The sequence below is a fragment of the Chlorella variabilis genome (assembly GCF_000147415.1).
Source record: "Chlorella variabilis unplaced genomic scaffold CHLNCscaffold_2, whole genome shotgun sequence".
NCBI lineage: Eukaryota > Viridiplantae > Chlorophyta > Trebouxiophyceae > Chlorellales > Chlorellaceae > Chlorella > Chlorella variabilis.
Genome location: NW_005435086.1, coordinates 1,842,611 through 1,859,199, shown reverse-complemented (window position 1 = coordinate 1,859,199; position 16,589 = coordinate 1,842,611). Strand labels below are relative to the sequence as shown.

The 16,589-nt window shown below is 70.2% G+C and overlaps 3 protein-coding genes across 3 annotated transcripts in view; 1 reads left to right on the top strand and 2 right to left on the bottom strand.

Annotated features, from left to right (window-relative positions):
* Positions 1-5,415, bottom strand: part of CHLNCDRAFT_56765 (hypothetical protein) — a gene marked incomplete at both ends in the record, with an annotated part of 12,029 nt that extends 6,614 nt beyond the window's left edge. The window contains 14 exons of the mRNA XM_005851211.1: positions 65-184; positions 340-455; positions 666-730; positions 868-1,034; positions 1,175-1,229; positions 1,339-1,635; positions 2,207-3,002; positions 3,156-3,328; positions 3,462-3,563; positions 3,682-4,047; positions 4,100-4,294; positions 4,462-4,666; positions 4,836-5,121; positions 5,265-5,415. Coding sequence (XP_005851273.1) covers positions 65-184; positions 340-455; positions 666-730; positions 868-1,034; positions 1,175-1,229; positions 1,339-1,635; positions 2,207-3,002; positions 3,156-3,328; positions 3,462-3,563; positions 3,682-4,047; positions 4,100-4,294; positions 4,462-4,666; positions 4,836-5,121; positions 5,265-5,415 — 3,094 coding nt within the window. The remainder of the gene's footprint in view (positions 1-64; positions 185-339; positions 456-665; positions 731-867; positions 1,035-1,174; positions 1,230-1,338; positions 1,636-2,206; positions 3,003-3,155; positions 3,329-3,461; positions 3,564-3,681; positions 4,048-4,099; positions 4,295-4,461; positions 4,667-4,835; positions 5,122-5,264) is intronic.
* Positions 5,416-5,770: 355 nt separating this feature from the next.
* CHLNCDRAFT_138046 (hypothetical protein) lies at positions 5,771-10,053 on the top strand (the record flags this gene model as incomplete). The annotated part of the gene is made up of 10 exons (XM_005851501.1): positions 5,771-5,983; positions 6,114-6,342; positions 6,459-6,578; positions 6,700-8,141; positions 8,229-8,339; positions 8,518-8,612; positions 8,750-9,337; positions 9,487-9,577; positions 9,755-9,827; positions 9,944-10,053. 10 exons carry the CDS (start codon positions 5,771-5,773, stop codon positions 10,051-10,053), a joined length of 3,072 nt encoding a protein of 1,023 aa, XP_005851563.1.
* A 353-nt stretch (positions 10,054-10,406) lies between these two features.
* Positions 10,407-13,528, bottom strand: CHLNCDRAFT_138045 (hypothetical protein; the record flags this gene model as incomplete). The annotated part of the gene is made up of 9 exons (XM_005851210.1): positions 10,407-11,035; positions 11,260-11,392; positions 11,617-11,676; positions 11,909-12,014; positions 12,200-12,378; positions 12,504-12,647; positions 12,810-12,900; positions 13,031-13,271; positions 13,378-13,528. 9 exons carry the CDS (start codon positions 13,526-13,528, stop codon positions 10,407-10,409), a joined length of 1,734 nt encoding a protein of 577 aa, XP_005851272.1.
* Positions 13,529-16,589: the final 3,061 nt, after the last annotated feature.

Below are 16,589 nucleotides of genomic sequence, written 5' to 3'. Positions count from 1 at the left end.
CGAACGCAGCGCGCACAGCGCACCCATCCCGCTGCTGCATACAGCCGCCGCTGCCGCCCCCCACCCGACACGCCGGTGGCGGAGCAGTAGACGAAGCGCGCGCGGGGCAGCATCGCCTGCAGCTCCAGCACGCAGGTGGACACCCGGGTGCTCTGCTTCTCCTTGCCGGGGACGTGGTTCTTGGCTGCGGGGTGGCGGGTGGGGGGTAGGGTAGGCAGCAGGGCGGGGCGTGAGCAGGCGGGGGCTGGCGGCACCCAGGCGCGGTGTGAGCCCGCCCCAGGCCCCATGCCAGCACCGAGCCCCAAGCGGCAGTGAGCGGGAGACTGGCGGGCACCCCACCTTTGTGGCACTCATCCAGCACGATGGGCCCATCAAAGGCGCCCCCCCCCACCCAGTCCACCACCTGCTGCAGCCGCGACTTGCCCTTCACGTTGCTGATGAGGGTGGAGTAGGTGCTGCAAGGGGCGGGGCGGGAGGCAGCGGGCGGCAGATGGCGACGCAGGAGCACGCGCAGGCCGGCGGCGGCAGCCCGGGGTGGTGCCGGCTGTGTCCATGAGCTCGCGAGGGCGGGGCGTGCGCCCAGCTCTGGCGTTCCAGCACATGGCAGCCCCATGCAGACACACAGCAGCAGCGGGGCATGGCGGCGGCGGCGGCGCACGGCTCACAGGAACAGGCAGCCCTCCTGCGGAGTGCTGTTGGCCCTGTCCAGCGCCTGCGCATTCTGGATGACCTGCGGGCGGGGCAGGCAGGGGCAACCAGAGGAACCGGTCGGCGAGCCGGCTGGCGGGCGAGGCGGCGCCGCCGGCTGCCTGCCTGGCTGCCTGTCGGCTGCATGCCTGCTCGGCTGCCTGCCGTGTCGCCGGCCACCCCATGCCTTGCCTGGATGTGTGAGCCCAGGTCTCGCAGGTCGCGGGTGGCGTCTGCATACAGGTCTGTGCTGGTGGACACCCAGACCGACTTGCGCCTGCCACGGGCGTAGTTGTCCAGTATGATGCCGCCGATCTGCCGCCCCTTGCCCACACCCGCGCCATCCCCTGTGCGCCGTGGGGCAGGACGGGACGCAGGCGACGGAGTGGCTGGGCTGGGAAGCAGGCCAACGCACAAGGCAGGGTGCGGCGAGGCCTTCCGCCACCCGGCCGTGGGGCCATCATGGCAGCCCAGCCCGGGAGCTCACCGATGAAGAAGCCGCAGCGCTCTCCCGAGGGCAGCCAGGTGAGGTGCTTGGTGCACTGCAGGCAGGTGGCGGCAGCAAGGCGAGCGGTCGGCTGCTCCCGTGGGGATGGCGCCTGCTGGCGGCCCAGCGAGGCTCCGAGGCGGCGTGCACCCGACAAGGCTCACCGCATACAGCACGCCCTCCAGCTGCAGGCAGCTCAGCTTGCCGGCGGCCGCCACGCCGCCCAGCGCGTCCCACAGCGGGTAGTCCGAGGGCGGCAGCGGGATGGCCGACAGGCTGGAGGGCTCGGCGATGTCGCCGGGGTGCGGGTGGCCGTGCCGCGCGGCCGCGGAGCGGCACTCGTAGACGGAGAAGATGTCTTTGCTGGTCTGCTCCGCCACCGTCTCCACAAACTCCCCGGCATCCAGGGCCGCAGTGACCTCGCCAGCAGGGGCCGCCATCGTGCGGCCGCCCTCAGGCCCCTGCCACAGTCGAGAAGGATGGCAGTGTTGGCGGCAGCGGCGGCGGCAGAGGCGGCGGGCGGAAGCCATTGGGGCGGCTGCAGCCTTGCCCGCCTGCTTCCTGGCTGCCCGAAATACAGTGCGCTGCACTCGGGTGGCGCCTGGCAGGGTTGGTAGGCCCCAGAAGGCGGTGAAAGGTTTTCGCAGGGACGTCATGTGTGGCGCTGAGCTCACTTTGCGGTTCAGACGCCAGTACCCCGCTCAAGCAGGGCCACAGCCAACGCTCCAGGTCCAATCACAGAGGGTGTGGACATGGCAGGTTTGAGTGGGCCCGACCTTGGCTCCCAGTGGCCTAGCAGCACTGATAATGCAGGTGACTTGACTGAAACAATGTGAGGAACAGCCCGGCTGCCTTCACATGCCGACTGTCGATCAAGCAGGCCGCCACCTGGCGCCGCCAACCCGCAGCCGGAGACAGACGCCCACAGTTTTCAGCAATCCAATTAACGCGAGAAACAAGCACAACACACAGGCATGCCTCCAGACATGCAAAATGAAACCACTGGCCCGCTTTCGGTCAGCTGCGCCGCACCCGCCGCAGGGGCGCGGCTCCACTGCTCCCGCCAGTTGCCGCCACGTCTGCCGAGCCTCTGCGGGCCCGCCTGCCTCGCCCCTGCCGCCGCTCTGCAGCGCCCTTTGGCGCCGGCTGATTGCGCTCTCCCACATCATCCACCGCCATTGCCTCGACAGCATCGTCAGACTGGCTGGCACGCCGACCAGCAGCTGCCCTGCGCTTGGCCGGGCCGCCGCCCGCCGCGGCACCAGCCTCGACATCGCCGCTGGGCCCCCGCTTGCGGGATGCCGGCACGGCTGCTGCCTGGCGTGCAGGGGGTGGCTGGTATGGGCGGCCACCAGCCGCCGCCTTTGTGCCAGCCTTGCCGGCGGGCGTGGCCACAGCGCCCGGTGACGCGCCCCAGGCTGCAGGGGCCACGGAAGCCAGCTGGGCCTTGCCGTAGCCAAAGCCCCCCCTGCCCTGCTGCGCCTGCTCCTCCTCCTCACCATCATCATCATCACTGGCCTCTGCCACTGCCTCCAGCCAGCCGCGGGCAACCGGGGCTGCCCTGCCAGCCGCAGATGGCACCAGCTGGCCGCCACCAGCCTCGCCTCCATCCAGCATCGATGGCAGAGCCCCTCGACCCTGGCTCCCGTGGACGGCAGCAGCGACTGCCGCAGGCTGCTTGCCGCCAGGGGCTGCCTTGCCGCTGCCGCGCGGCGCGCCCGTGCCTGCACTCCCCAGCATCGCCGCCAGCTCCACCCTCTGCCTGCTGATCAGGGACAGGAACTCGTTGTGCCGCCGCCGCTGGTCCTCCTCCAGCTGGCGCAGCAGCCTGCGCCCAGGTGGGGCAGGCAGAGGCTGCCGGAGCTTCGAGCCACAAGCACTTGTGGGGGGAGCACTGACCCACTGTCCTGCCTCGGCATGCGAGTTAGTTGCACCAAGCTCCAGCTGCGCCAAGCTGCCCACCCTCCCACCAGGCTCGCACCTGTAGCTCTCCCGCTCAAAGTCGCGGTAAGAGAGCAGGCAGAAGAGCAGAATGACCGTGCCCAGCGCCACTGCCGCCCAGCGCACCGTCCACTTGAAGTTGAGGCGCAGTGGGGAGGCCGGCATGCTGGGCAGCCGCGACAGCCAGGCCGGCAGGGGCAGGCTCATCACAATCTACAGAGAGCGGGGCAGCCAGCAGCAAGTGGTGGGGCGTCAGTGGTGCCGTTTTGGGCTCAGCAAGCAGCCAGGAGCACAGGCTGTGGCCCTGCAATCACTCAGCTACCAGCAGCGCGGGTGGGCGGCCCACCTCGCCCGCCTCGTCAATGTCCAGCAGGAGGTGCAGGCGGTCCAGCAGCAGGCGCTCACCCAGCAGGCTCGCGCCCATCACCGCCATCACCGGCACTTTGGCCTGCGCAAGGCGCGGCAGGGGTCAGCAGGGAGGCTTCAGAGAGGCTCAAGAGCCAGCTGGCGAGGCCACATGCCCAAGCCGGGCAGCCTGACACACACCGGCGCGGGCTGCGACCCACCCGTGCGGTGGCGGGGCTGGTGCCCGCCGCCATGGCTGCCAGCAGGCCGGCGGCGTAGAAGGCCGCATCCTCCAGCCGGTAGCTCCGTCCCAGCAGCCGCATGAGCACGGAGTCGGAGCGCTGCTGGTAGCCGATGACCACATCCACTGCCGACCGTATGCTGCGGCTGCTGTCCAGCAGGCCGCCCAGCTCCCCCGCCAGCTGGCGCTGCGCCTCGGCCTGCCGCCCCGCCGCCGCCGCCAGGTCCGCCGCGCGGCCCTCCACCAGCTCAAACAGGCCGCCCATGTGCCCCTCCGCCTCCTCCAGCAGCCGCAGCGTGGCCGCCTGCCCCACCTCCAGCGCCTGCTGCCGCTTGATGGCCGCATCCTGCGCAGCAACAGGGAGGCAGCAGGCGCGAGGAAGCAGGCCGGCCTGCTACGTTCAGCGGCAGACTTGTCGCAGAGGACGAGAAGCAGTGGCAACGGCAGTGGCGCCGGCGGCAAGCGCGAGGAGGTGCGAGCCAGGGAGCCGGGGCGCGCGCCTGCAGGTCCAGGTTGCGCTGCTGCTTGGCGTCCAGGCTCTGGAAGAAAGCCGCCGACTCCGCCCGCGCCTCCCTCGCCATCCTCAGCGACTCCTGCAGCAGGTGGACGGCAGCCGGCGGGTGCTCGGGAGTGGAGACCAGCAGAAGCTGGGCTGGAGATCAGGGCCAGAGGGGCACCCTGATCAGCGCCCCGATCTGCGGGTGCAGCATGAGCGGCATCAGCGCAGTGGCAGGCAGCCAGGCAGGCCAGGTGGCTGCACCTCTTCCAGCTCCTGCTGCTGGTGCAGCAGACCCAGCGCCGCCTCCGCCTTGGCCTGCAGGGCCGCCGTGTCCTTGCCCAGCTGCCCCGTGGTCCGCGCCACCAGCGCCAGCTGGTCCCGCGCGTACCCCGCCCCTTCCGCCAGCCTGTCCAGCATGTTTTCTGTGTACCGCTCAAAGTTCTGGTTCTGGATGTACAGGCACATGCTGCGGGGAGGACAGCGGCACGCCGGCGGGGTGAAGCGTGGTGCAGCAGGATGCCGGCAGTGTGAGTTGGTCTGAACGCCGACTACCCCTTGTGAGACTTGAGCGGCGCGGCCAAGAGGCGCCAGGGATAGCAGCAGCGCAGCCCTCCCATCGCATGCACAACAGGTACCTGTCGGCGTGTGTGAGGAACTCCACAAAGAGTGCATGTGCGCGGTCGGACAGCCCCTCGGTGCACTCCTTGATGGTGTGGCGGCGGTGGCAGGGGTACGTCTGCGCCTGCTGCACCTGCAGCTGGCAGTTCATGAGGCTGAGCGCCAGCCGCGTCTTGGCCTCCTGCTCCATGCGCCGGCAGTCGGCGGTGAGCTGTGCCACCGCCTGCGAGAAGCAGTTGGTGCCCAGCACGCGGTCCAGGAAGCCCTCGGTGCCAGCACCCTGCTGCAGGCTGTCCAGGTGGCCTGCAGGCGACCAGGGGATGGTGGTCAGCTACGTTGAGCGAGCGAGTCTTGAAGTGCGGCAGGGCCACATAGCGGGGGCCCCGTGCCTGCCCAGCTCCTGCCCTGCCACCCGCTCCCACGCCCGCATCACCCGCGCCCCGCACCTCGGCCCTCGCGTGCCTGCGCCGCAGGCACCACCGCAAACCTAGGGGCAGCCGCTGCAGGGGCCCACCCTCCCCATGCCGAGGCGCCCGGGCTTAGCAGCAGCGCCGGAAGGAGGAGCAGCGGCAAAGGGCGCTGCCAGGGGCGCCCCATGGCGTCAGGGGGTGAAGCGGTGCGCCGTCTCGGGCAGTCTCGAGGGTCAAGTCCAAGACGGCGGCGACCGTCAGCTATGGCGATCGGGCATTACCGCGATCAAGATCACCCATCAGGCTTGCCTGCGCAGGAGGAGCGCCGCTTCGCGTGGGCTTTCGGTACTGCCTGTACTGGGCTGTTTTGAGTTTTTCTTTCGCTCTGCGCTGATTCTCCACCCAGCTTGTGGTCTCAGCGGGCGCCGGACACTTCTCAGTCGGACATGCAGCAGCAGCGGGAGGCAGCCTGACACAGTCGGGCGGTTTGCGGCTTTCCCGGCGAGCACAGGCACCTGCCACCCCGGCTGAGGTCTGAAGCGATGAGCAACACCCTGAACACGGTTCTGGAGCGCCTGCGGGCCTTTGGCAATGACAAACTGGCGGAGCTCGATTCACGGGCAGAGGCTCACAGGGGATGGCTGAGAACAGCAGTGGAGGAGGTGGCCCAGCAGATAGCCGCCCTGGCGCCCGCCTCAAAGAAGCAGCGGCTGAATGGGCGGGGTGCTGCCAAGGTCACGGCGGCAGAGGAGCAGGTGTGCGCGCCGCCGCCGCCTGGGCTGTCGCTGCCTGTGTCTTGCGCTTGTTGCGCCCAAACCCTGTCTGTCGATCCCCTCGTGGTGCCCCTCACCATGTTCCACGGCTTTCTTCTCTCCCTGCTTGCAGCCGGCTGAACCAACACGGGCCAGAAAGGGGCGGGGCAAAGCCGCCGCCGAGGAGCAGCTGGAGGAGCCCGCGGCCGAGCATGCTGATCAAGCAGAGCCGGAAGTGGTGGCCCCAGCAGAGGAGCAGCCGGAGAAGCCTGCAGCCCGCGGCGGCAGGCGTGGCAGGAAGCAGCAGCAGCAGGAGGAGGGAGCGCCACCTGCCGAGGAGCAGGCTGCACCTGAGCCCACAGGTGAGGCAGCCACCATGGCTGTTGGAACCTGCTCCCCGCCATTCCTGGATGCTGCTCCTCAGAAGCTTGGACCTTCTGTATTTTAATCGTGGCACTGCTCCTGTGTGCCGATGCAGAGCTGGAGCCTGCGGAGGAGAAGCAGCCCGCAAAGCCGGCGCCCCGGGGTGGCAGGCGGGGCAAGAAGCAGCCGCAGCCGGAAGCGTCAGCCGAGGAGCAGCCTGCTGAGGAGGCTGCAGGTGAGAGAGGCACCAGCCACTGCGTTCTCTGCTTTCAGTGCATGTGTTGCTTCTGCAAACTGCAAAGCGGATGCTGGTTGAGCGTGAGCCAAACCGACAGTCTGCTGTGCTGCGCTTGCAGAGGCAGAGCAAGAAGCGGTTGTGGAGCAGCAGGCCAAGCCAGCAGCCCGTGGCGGCAGGCGGGGCAAGCAGCATCAGGAGGAGGCAGCCGCTGAAGAGCCTGCGCCGGAGCAGCCGGCCGCGGCAGCAGCTCGAACCTCGCGCGCCCGCCGCAAGCAGCCGGCAGAGGCCCCAGCGGAGGAGCCATCTGAGGCTGCTGCTGCATTAGAGACCGCAGAGGGCGCCGCAAGTGGCCGCAGCACCCGCACCCGCCGCGGCCCCAAGATGCCAGCTGCGGATGTGGCTGAGGCACCAGCTGCAGCAGCTGGGGCCGCTCGCAGCCGCCGCGGAGCCCGGGCGACTGCCGCCTCTGCGGAGCCAGAGCCAGCGGTCAGCGAGGAGCCATCAGCGCGGCAGGAGCAAGCACAGGAGGCAGAGCAGCAGCAGCCAGCTGCGAAGAGGGGCAGGGGACGCAAGGCAGGACCGGGGCGCAAGCGCAAAAATGAGGAGGCGGAGCCCTCCGCGCAGCCTTCCGACGGCCTGCAGACTTCTACCCACAGCCGGCGGGGCGGCAAGGCCGGCAAGGCAGCCTCCACCGCCGGGGCTGAGGAGCCTGACACAGAGATTGCTTCTGCGCCAGCGATGGCTGAGGAGGCGACTGCTGATGCAGGCATGGGCGATGCAGCTGCTGACAGCCTGCCGCGGCCAGAGGAGCAGGCTGCTACAGTGCCAGCAGCAGAGGAGAGCTCAGATGCTGCCATGGTAGACGTGGCTGAGGCAGATTCGGCAGCTGCTGCCGATGAGCACGGCGCGTCGCCTGGGCCTGAGCCGGAGGCATCACCTGCGGCAGCACAGGCAGGAGTTGTTGGCAGCGGGGAGCTGGCGGAGCAGGCATCGCCGGCCGCTCCCATCCCAGCAGATGCCGAGGTGCCAGAGGCGGTGCCTGCGGCAGCAGTGCCAGAGGAGTCACCGGCTGTAGAGGCTGCGCTGGGTAGTGCGGATGAGGCTGCCGCTGTTGGCGAGGAGAGGCAGCAGCATCAGCCCCGCCCCTCTTCCGCCGGCTACCAGACAGCTGGCTCTGTGCCAGATGAGCATGATGACGAGGAGGACGCAGCAGCAGCAGCGGGCGCTGCTGCCGACAAGGCAGCAGCTGCAGCGTTGCCAGCAGTCGAGGAGGAGGCAGACCGGCCCAGCGGCGCTGCCGGCATGGCAGAGCAGCAGGCAGCCACGGGTGCGGCGGAGGAGGAGGTTGAGGAGGAGGGGACTGCAGGGGCTGAGGAGGAGCAGGGCACGGCAGCGGCGAGCAGCGGGGCAGAGGACGCGCAGCCGGCTGCTGCTGCGGCAGCCAGCGGCGCAGGCGGCGGCATCACAGCCAACCTGGTCGCCTCCATCCGCTCCTTCCTGCCCATGGCAAAGCCCGCGCCGCCCGCACCCACTGCCGGCGCCAGGAAGCCGCCGCAAAAGGTGAGGGCTGGTGGCGTGGCCGGAGGCGCACCCCCCCACCCTGACGGTCGTTGCTCTGACCCTGCCTGTGCCCAACAACCCCTGCAGCTCAAGGCGCTGGAGGCGGCCGATGCAGCGCGCCGCAAGGAGGCGGAGCGGCAGGCGGAGCGGCAGCGCCAGAAGGCGGAGGTGGAGCGGCAGCGCCAGGAGCGCGTCAAGGTGAGGCTTCCATCCACCAGAGTGGAGGTGGTCTGTCGCTTGCTAGGCAGTTAAGCTTGCTAGGCAGTTAAGCCATGGCAGCTATGCGGAGGCATGCGCCTGCGTTGCTTCCTGTCTGCTGCGGGGAGCAGCTTACCAGTCGCACGCCCAGCCCTGCCACCCGCCTCGCTGTGTGCAGGCTAAGCAGGAGGACGAGGCGCGGCGAGTGGCCGAGGAGGCCAAGCGCAAGGAGGAGGCGCGGCTGAAGCGGGAGCAGGAGGCGGCCCAGCGCAGGTATGCAGCCTGGCCGGGCCTGGCTGCTCTCCCGCCCTGGACTGGCTAGGGCTTCGCCGTGCTGCAAGCTCGCCTCGTCGTGTTCAGGCCCTGCACACCACTGCTGACGCCCTTCCCCACTATGCCCGCTGCCGCAGGAAGGAGCAGCAGGAGGCTGAGCGGCGCGAGCGGGAGGAGAAGCAGCGGCGCATGGAGGAGATGCGGCGCCGCAAGGAGGAGGCAGCCGCCGCGGCAGCAGCCGCAGCCGCAGCTCCCAAGCCGGCCGCCAAGCCTCCTGCCGCGCTCGCCGCTGCGGCAGCAGCGGCGGCGGCATCGGGGTGTTCCCTCCCCTCGGCAGCGGGCGAGAACCGGCCGCTGAACAGCAGCGTGCCCACCACGCTGGCGGAGGCCAAGCAGCGGCTGCAGCGCATCCAGGAGGCCGCCATCCAGCAGGCGGCGCAGCAGCAGGGCGGCGGCGGCGGCGGCGGCGGCGGCGGCGGCGGCGGCAACGCCTCCGGCCACTCTGTCAGCAGCAAGCCCCTGGAGCTGAAGCCGCTGGCGCTGGGCAGTGGCAAGCCGCCGGCGGGGCCCAGCGGCAGCCAGCCCGGCGCCGGTGCGGGGCCCAAGTTTGGCGTGCCCGCTGCGCTGCCCGCCGCGCCTGCTGCTGCCAGCACCGCCACCACCACCGCTCGCGCGGGCAGCCAGGAGCCTGGCGGGCCGCAGACGTACGAGATCTCGCCCTACAAGTGAGCTCTGGGGTGCCGGGGCGGGCAGCCGGGCGGCTGTTGGTTTGGCCACCGCCAGGTGCATGGCCGCTGCCCCTGGTGAGGCACCCTTTGCATCGCCACCCCTCACCCCATGCTTGATGTTAACCCTGGCGGCTCTCCCTGCGCAGGAGCGACCACGACTCCGAGGACGACCAGCCCAAGAAGCCGGTGCCGGAGTGGGCACGCGGCAGCCAGCTGCGGGCGCAGCTGGTGGCGCAGGTGCGCGGCGGGAGGAGCGGATGGTTGTTGGTTTATTTATTTTTTGTTTTGTTCCAGGCCGTCGCGTCAGCCTCGGTAGCAAAGGAGGCGGGGCTGCATGCGCATCACAGGGTCCCCGCCAGCCTGTCTGCTGTGGCCCATGCCGCTCTGCTCTGCCGCCGCCTCACGCCGCCGCAGACGTACGTGGACCCCGACGAAATATTCCAGCAGCACCAGAAGACCTGCTCCCTGGATGAGGTGTTTGCCAACGGTGCGTGCCGCTGCTGGCTGCTGCCTGGCAGCAGACAGCATGCACACGTGCCAGCCACAGCGCGCGCGCGCCACCCACCCCGGTGCTGCCGCCGCGCCCTCCCCGCCCGCGTGCAGGCAAGAGCAAGCAGGACCTGTCGCGGCGCACCAGCAGCGGCAACTGGATTGAGGACAGGGTGACGTGGAAGGAGGAGATGAGCTACAAGCGGGCTATGGGCTTCCTGTGAGCGCCACGGGACGGCATCATTGGCTAGCTGGCTGGGGCCGCGCCCTTCACCCATGCAGGCCCATGCCCCTGCCACCACGCCCCGCCTTGCCTGCCCGGCTGTAGCTCCTCGCTCCCCTCATTGATTTACTGTTCAGTACGGCCCCATTCGCTTGCCTGCCCGCGTGGCAGCGCCTTTTGGCCGCCCTCTGCAATGGCTGCTTGCCAAAGTGGGAGCATTGCCAGGAAGTGAATTAATACAGGATCAGATTCAGATGATTATCAGTGGTTGGTTGCACAGAAGTATGATACACAAGGGGAGGAGATGGATGTGGATTGAGTGGAAACGAGGGTCACGCGTGTGCCACAGACAGCCTAGCAGGGCGGGGGCGGCCCTCGCGCTTGCAGCAGCTGCTGCATGTGTTGCACAGCCGCCAGCACTTCATCCATCCTGGCCGACAGCTGCGCTGCATCTTGCTGCCGCTCTGGCTGCTGCTGCTGCAGCGGTGGCGGCGGGTACGACGCTGGTGCCGGCGGGTAGTCGGGTGGGGAGGTGGAGGGCAGGGCCCAGCTCACCCTGTGCGTGTGTGCCGCCTGGTGGTCGCCACCTGGCGCCGCCGCTCCCAGCGCGCTATCCATCCGCTGCCCCTCCACATCCGCCGCCGGGCACTCGCCGCCCTGCGGCGCCTCCTTGGCGCCGCTGCCGACCGCGCCGGCCCGCCCCGGCAGCGTGCCGCCGCCCCTGACCTGGCGCGTGCCTCGCAGGGTCTGCACGCGGCGCACACTGGACTGGAAGGCCTGGGTGCGGGCCACGCGCCGTGCGCTGTGCAGCGCCAGCTGGCTGACGATGACCAGCAGCAGGGCCATGCCCACGCTGCAGGCCAGCAGGATCCACAGCCCAGCCACCTCCTTGAAGGTGACCTTGCTGGACTCCGACACGCCGCGCGACTTGCAGGCGGCCTCGGGCGGCGTCACATACTGGTCCACCAGCGCCTCCATGTCGCCTGCAGGCGCGGGCAGGGCGGCGCGCGCGGGTGGGGTGCCGCGTGGCTGCCTGCTGGGCAGCGCTCACAACGCTCCCACCACCACACCCCTGTTTCAATGCCAGCTTTGCAGAAGGGCAACATGCGACGCAGCGGCCCGCCCCCTCGCTCCAAACCAGCACAGGCCAACCGCGCCAACCGCCCCACCAGCCACCTCCCTCCCCCTCCTCCCGCACCCCGCTCACCGGCCTGCTTGAGCTGCACCAGCGCCTTGTTGTAATCCTTTACTACTGGCGAGTCGACGTCAAAGGCGGAGCTGAAGGCCACGGCCTGGTCGTACTGCTCCCACACGTTGCCCACTACGCGCACATCGCAGCGCTGCACAGCGCAGCGCAGCGCAGCACAGCACAGCAAGGCACAGGCAGGTCAGGTCGGGTGGCCTGTGTGGGCAGGGGCGGGAGCCGGGCGCCTCGTTGCTGGAGCTCCCGCCCTCCCCTGGCCTAGCCCTCACCCATGCAGGCACCGTCGCCTGGCCTGCCGGCCGCACAGCATCGGTGCAGGGCTGGGGCTGCCACGCGCCTCCTGCCTTCCAGCCCACTCACCGAGGCGGCATTCCAGTCAAGCACATACAAGTCCAGGACGAGGGCATCAACCTCTCGGTTCTGCAACCAAGCCACCCAGGCCGGGTTCAGCCACAGGCGCACCCTCCCTCCCTCAGAGACCCCTTCATGCCGGCCAGCCAGGCCCCGGCCCAACCGCATGCCGCAGCCTGGCGGGGCCCCCAGGCCGCACAACAGTGCGCGCCGCCAGCGCCCGCACCCGGGCCAGCCCCCCGCCCCACCCCCCCGCCGCCGTCACACAACACGCTGCGCCAGCCCGGCCCAGGCCACGCACCGCGACCGCGTCAAACATGGCCTGCTCATCCTGGGCGTCTGCCCAGGGGTAGGCCTTTGGGATGATGCCTCGCTTCTCCAGGTCGTTCATGTACACATCATCCTCCCTGCACACGCATGCCGGCGGCCCCGGGGTACTATGGGCCGCAGGGGCGGCAGGGGGCAGGCCGCAGGGGCAGCAGGGGGCAGGCGGGCGGGCAACATCCTCCATGCTCCCTCCTCGATGCCCAGGGGACAGCCAGATGATCCCGGCATGGCCTGATGCGCAGCCAGGCCCCCCGCTGGTGCTCACCACGTGCCCACCCGCTTGCCGGGCAGGTCCTCCACGCTTCGGATGTTGGTGCTGAGCCGCGTGGCGGTCAGGTTGGCGGCTGTGTTGGCTGTGTACAGGGTCACCAGGATCAGCATCATGAAGGCAAAGATCATGATGATCAGGTTGCCGGCAAAGTTGCGGGAGGTCATTTCGGTGGTCTGCGTGGTGTGGTGCGGAGCGGGAGGCAGTATGGGCAAGATGCAGGGCAGAGAATGGGCTGGTGGCGGCGCAGCTACGCAAGCACAAGCACCCGCCCACCCCACACGCGCTCGCATGCATGTACCTGCATCGGCCGTCCCAGCGCCGTCCACACTTGCTTCTGCAGGCTGGGGGGCGGCGGCGCGCCTGGGGGCGGGCGCCGCAGGTTGGCCCACCGCTCCACCGCCCAGACGATGCAGCCCATGGCCACCATGGTGCAGATGATGGCCTGCGCACCGGCACGGTGGCAGGCAGGAGGTGGAGTGGAGGGCCGGGGCATGGCGAGGACGGCACGGGGGCCGGTCGGGCAGGGGGCAGGGCCTGATGTACACATGCTGCTGTGATGTACACGTGCTGGTATGATGAGTGCCACAAGCGTGCCAGGCCTCACCACCCACAGCTCCCAGGAGAATGCGTCCATGAAGGCCCAGGTGTCCACGCTGGACTCCTCGGCCGGCACCAGGATGCGGTAGCCGCCGGTGCTGCACGCGTGCGGCATTGGCGACACGGGTGGGGCAAGGCCTGGGGCGGGGCCACGCGTGGGCCCGCCCTCCTGCCTCCCTCGACAACAGAGCCAGCAGCCTGCGCCGCGGGCTGGGCGGCGGCGCCCACCTGAGCGTCGGGAAGGTGAAGATGATTCCCTGCAGCATGTAGTCCTCGGCGATGTCCACCCCCGCCACCGCCAGGTCGCACACGCCGTCCCCCGCGGCCAGCGACGCCATCATCGCCTCCCAGGCCATGCACGTCAGGTTCACCCGCTCCTGCTCCCACCCCAGCTGCCGCCGCACGCGGTGGAACACCTCGATCTCGTACCCGCTGTACTGCTCGGGGTCGCGGCCCTGGCAGAACACGACTGCGGGCAGGCAGCAGCACAGGATGCTGGCGGGGATGGAGGGGGGACAAGGGCAGGGGACGAGGGTGTGGCGGGGCCGCCTCGCCGTGCCGCCAGCCTCGCTCACTGGGAGAGTACTCGGAAGTGCAGACGTTGATGGTGCCTCCACCAAGGTCCGGAGCATTGACGTCCAGCACCGCCGATCGTGCCAGCGGAAGGGGGAGGCACGCCGCCAGCAGCAGCACCGCGCCCAGCCAGGCGGCGTGGCCCCAGGCCATGGCGGCGGCGCGTCCCGGCGCACTCCTGCGCCGCACTCTGCAGGGCCGCGAGTGACCCAACAGTGATCTAAAGCAGATGGTGGGCTAGAGGGAGGCGCCAGAGGGCCGCGCAGGGCAGGGCAGGGTGGACGGGAAGCCCCCACACTGGGCCTCTGTGGTCAGGTGGCACCAAACATGACATGGATAGGGGCAGAGATCGACGAGGAGGTGCAAGGCGAGTGGTTTCACGCTCCGCCAGCAGGTACCCTGCACATGGGCAGGACAACCCCACCACACCTGGCTGGACAATGCGAGCTGGCCAGGAATGCTCGTGTTCTGGATCGACCACGTCGTCCATTTCATGCATACACCCCGCCTCCCCCGTGCATGAAGCTGCTCGCGGAGCACTGAGATGAGACCCTGCACGAGCGCTCGAGACGCACACTTGGCAGAGCTGCCCAAGGGTGGAAGAGCTCTGCGCGTCTGGACAGAGCTGCACCATGCGGTCAGATCTCCATCCATGCCATCAATGGACCACACAGGGGGTGCATGATGGGGCACTGCATCCACAGGGAACGCAGGGCGGTGCCACCGGCGGTGGCGGGCGGCTGAGGTGACGGTCAACCACTTGACCAGTTGGAGCTGAAGATGTGCTGATCAGCGCCTTGCGTGGCCCCACTGATCATGCAGCGCCCGCGGAAAGCGCGAAAGCCACACCCCGACTTTGAGGCGCCACTCTGGACCGATGAGAGCGAGGCTTTTTGTTATGTTCTGCGCATCGCGTGAAGCTTACCGAACAGTATTTGCGAGCGCTCCCGCCCGAGTTTTGGCGCCCGCGGAAAGGTGCACCGTGTGGCTGGCAGCCCCGCTGGCCAAATCGCCCGCCATCTGTGCCTGCAGCCCCCCAGGCAGCTCAACTCGCTTGCATAGCACATTGGTAACCCATTGAGCGCTCCTGGGCTCCAAACACGCCTCTGCCTCAAGACCCATCTCCTCCGAGCGGCGGCCTGGCAGCTGATTGGCGCTGCAAGATGGCGGCATGACAGTTGCACAGCCGGACCAGGAGGTCGGCAGCCGGCAAGCTGCACAGGCCCTGCTCCTCACTCCTGGCCTCGCGACGTCAGGTGCGTGCCCTGCGCTGTCGCCTGGGACCCAACGCCCGCGGGGACAGCATCCCGTAGATTGCAGTCCAGAGCGAGCCGCGCCACTTCCTTCCCAGCCTTCACCGCCGCCGCCACCCACCTGCGCCCCCCCACGGAGCCGTTGCAGGTGGCAGCAGCCCGCACTATGCCCTGAGCATGCCTGTCGGCACCAGCAGCATGGCCGGGTGCAGCCAGGGCGCGCTGCTGGGCAGCGACCTGCAGCAGGCGCTGTGCGACGGGCGCGAGGGGCGGGCGGCGGCAGCATGGGAGGGCTTGGAACGGCAGCTGGTGGCGGCGCAGGAGGGCCGCGCGCAGCTGCTGGTGCGCAGCGGCAGCGGCAGCGAGCCCGACGGCGGCGGCGGCGGCGGCGACGATGCCGAGGCCTGGCTGGATGTGTCGCTGACGGCGCTGCCAGGCGGGCGCTACGCGTGGGCCTGCGACGGCGCCGCCGCTGCCCAGCAGCAGCCTGCGCGGCACCAGCCCCTGCCAGAGGTGGAGGGGGCGGCGGCGCTGCGCATGCTGCCGCTGCCCGTGTGGGTGTGCGATGCCGCCGGGCGCGTGGCCTTTGCCAACCCCGCCTTCTGCCGGCTGGTTAGCTGCGACGAGGCGGCGGCGGCAGGCCGCCCGTGGATGCGCCTGCTGCAGCCGGCAGCCGGGGACGCCGCGGCGGTGCAGCGCCTGGAGGCAGCAATAGCGGGCGGCAGGACCGCAGCAGAAGACATGGGCTGTGGCCGCGTCAGCGTCGCCGTGCTGCCGTCGCCCGGCGCGCGCGCCCCGCTGGCGCTGTGCACGCTGCTGGGCCCGGCGCCCGGCGCCGCCGCCGCCGCGCAGGCCTCGCCGCCGGCGGAGCGCAGCGCGCCGCCGCCGGCCGGCGAGGCCGCCGCGGGCGAGGCGGCGCCGCCGCCGCTGGCGCAGCTGTGCAACGCGGCGCTTGCGTCCACCAGCGAGAGCGTGGTCATCACAGACCCCACACAGCCGGGCAACCCAATCATCTACGCCAACAGGGCCTTCGAGAGGCTGACGGGTGCGTGCCGAGCGCAGCGGGGCGCCGGCGCCGGCAGGCGGGCCGCCGCCAGGGGGCCCCACCCTGCCCGCGCGCCGCCCACCGCGCCCCCTCCCCGCCGCTGCCCTGCCCGCAGGCTACAGCCAGGGGGCTGTGCTGGGGCGGGGCCACAGCTTCCTGCAGGGCCCCGACACCGACCCCGTGGTGCTGGCCGACATTGCGGCGGCGCTGGAGGAGGGACGCCCCATCGTGGCCGAGCTGCTGGTCTACCGCGCAGACGGCTCGCCCTTCTGGAGCCAGGTGCGGCAGGCGGGTCAGGGTGTGGGGCGTGGGTGTGTGTGGCAGGGGGCCTGCGGGGCATGCGTCCCGCTGGGCCCATCACGGCAGCACCCCTGCGCCGGGCTCCTCCCGGCATGGAGGCGCCTGCTTCATCTCGACTGCCGTGCCCCGCCCCCCACCCGCCACCACATGCGCTTCTGCTCACTCCTCGCTCCACCCCCGCCCCGCAGGTCTCCATCACCCCCATCCACGACGGCGGCGGCTCCGGCCGCGTGGCCAACTACGTGATGGTGCAGCGGGACGTGAGCCAGCGCAAGGCGGCGGAGGCGGCCTTCCACATGCGGGAGCAGGCGCTGAGGTGGGGCCCAGGGGTGGTGGTGGGGGTGATGCGTGTGGTGGTGGTTGGGGCTGGTTGTGTTGGCGCCGGGAGGAGCGCCACCAGCATCCAGCCACCATGGCGGCACCGGCGCCAAGGCTGGAGGGCTGCGCGGCCTGGCTGCCGCCTGGCTGCCGCCGCCGGCCAAGCCCTGGGCCAAGGCCGAGCAGCTGCGCACCTTCCCAGGCCCCCCACCCTGCTGTGCCGCTCACCGCCCCCCACCCCATGCGTGCCGCCCTCCCCTGGCGCAGCAACCTGAACGAGGGCATCACCATCTGCGAC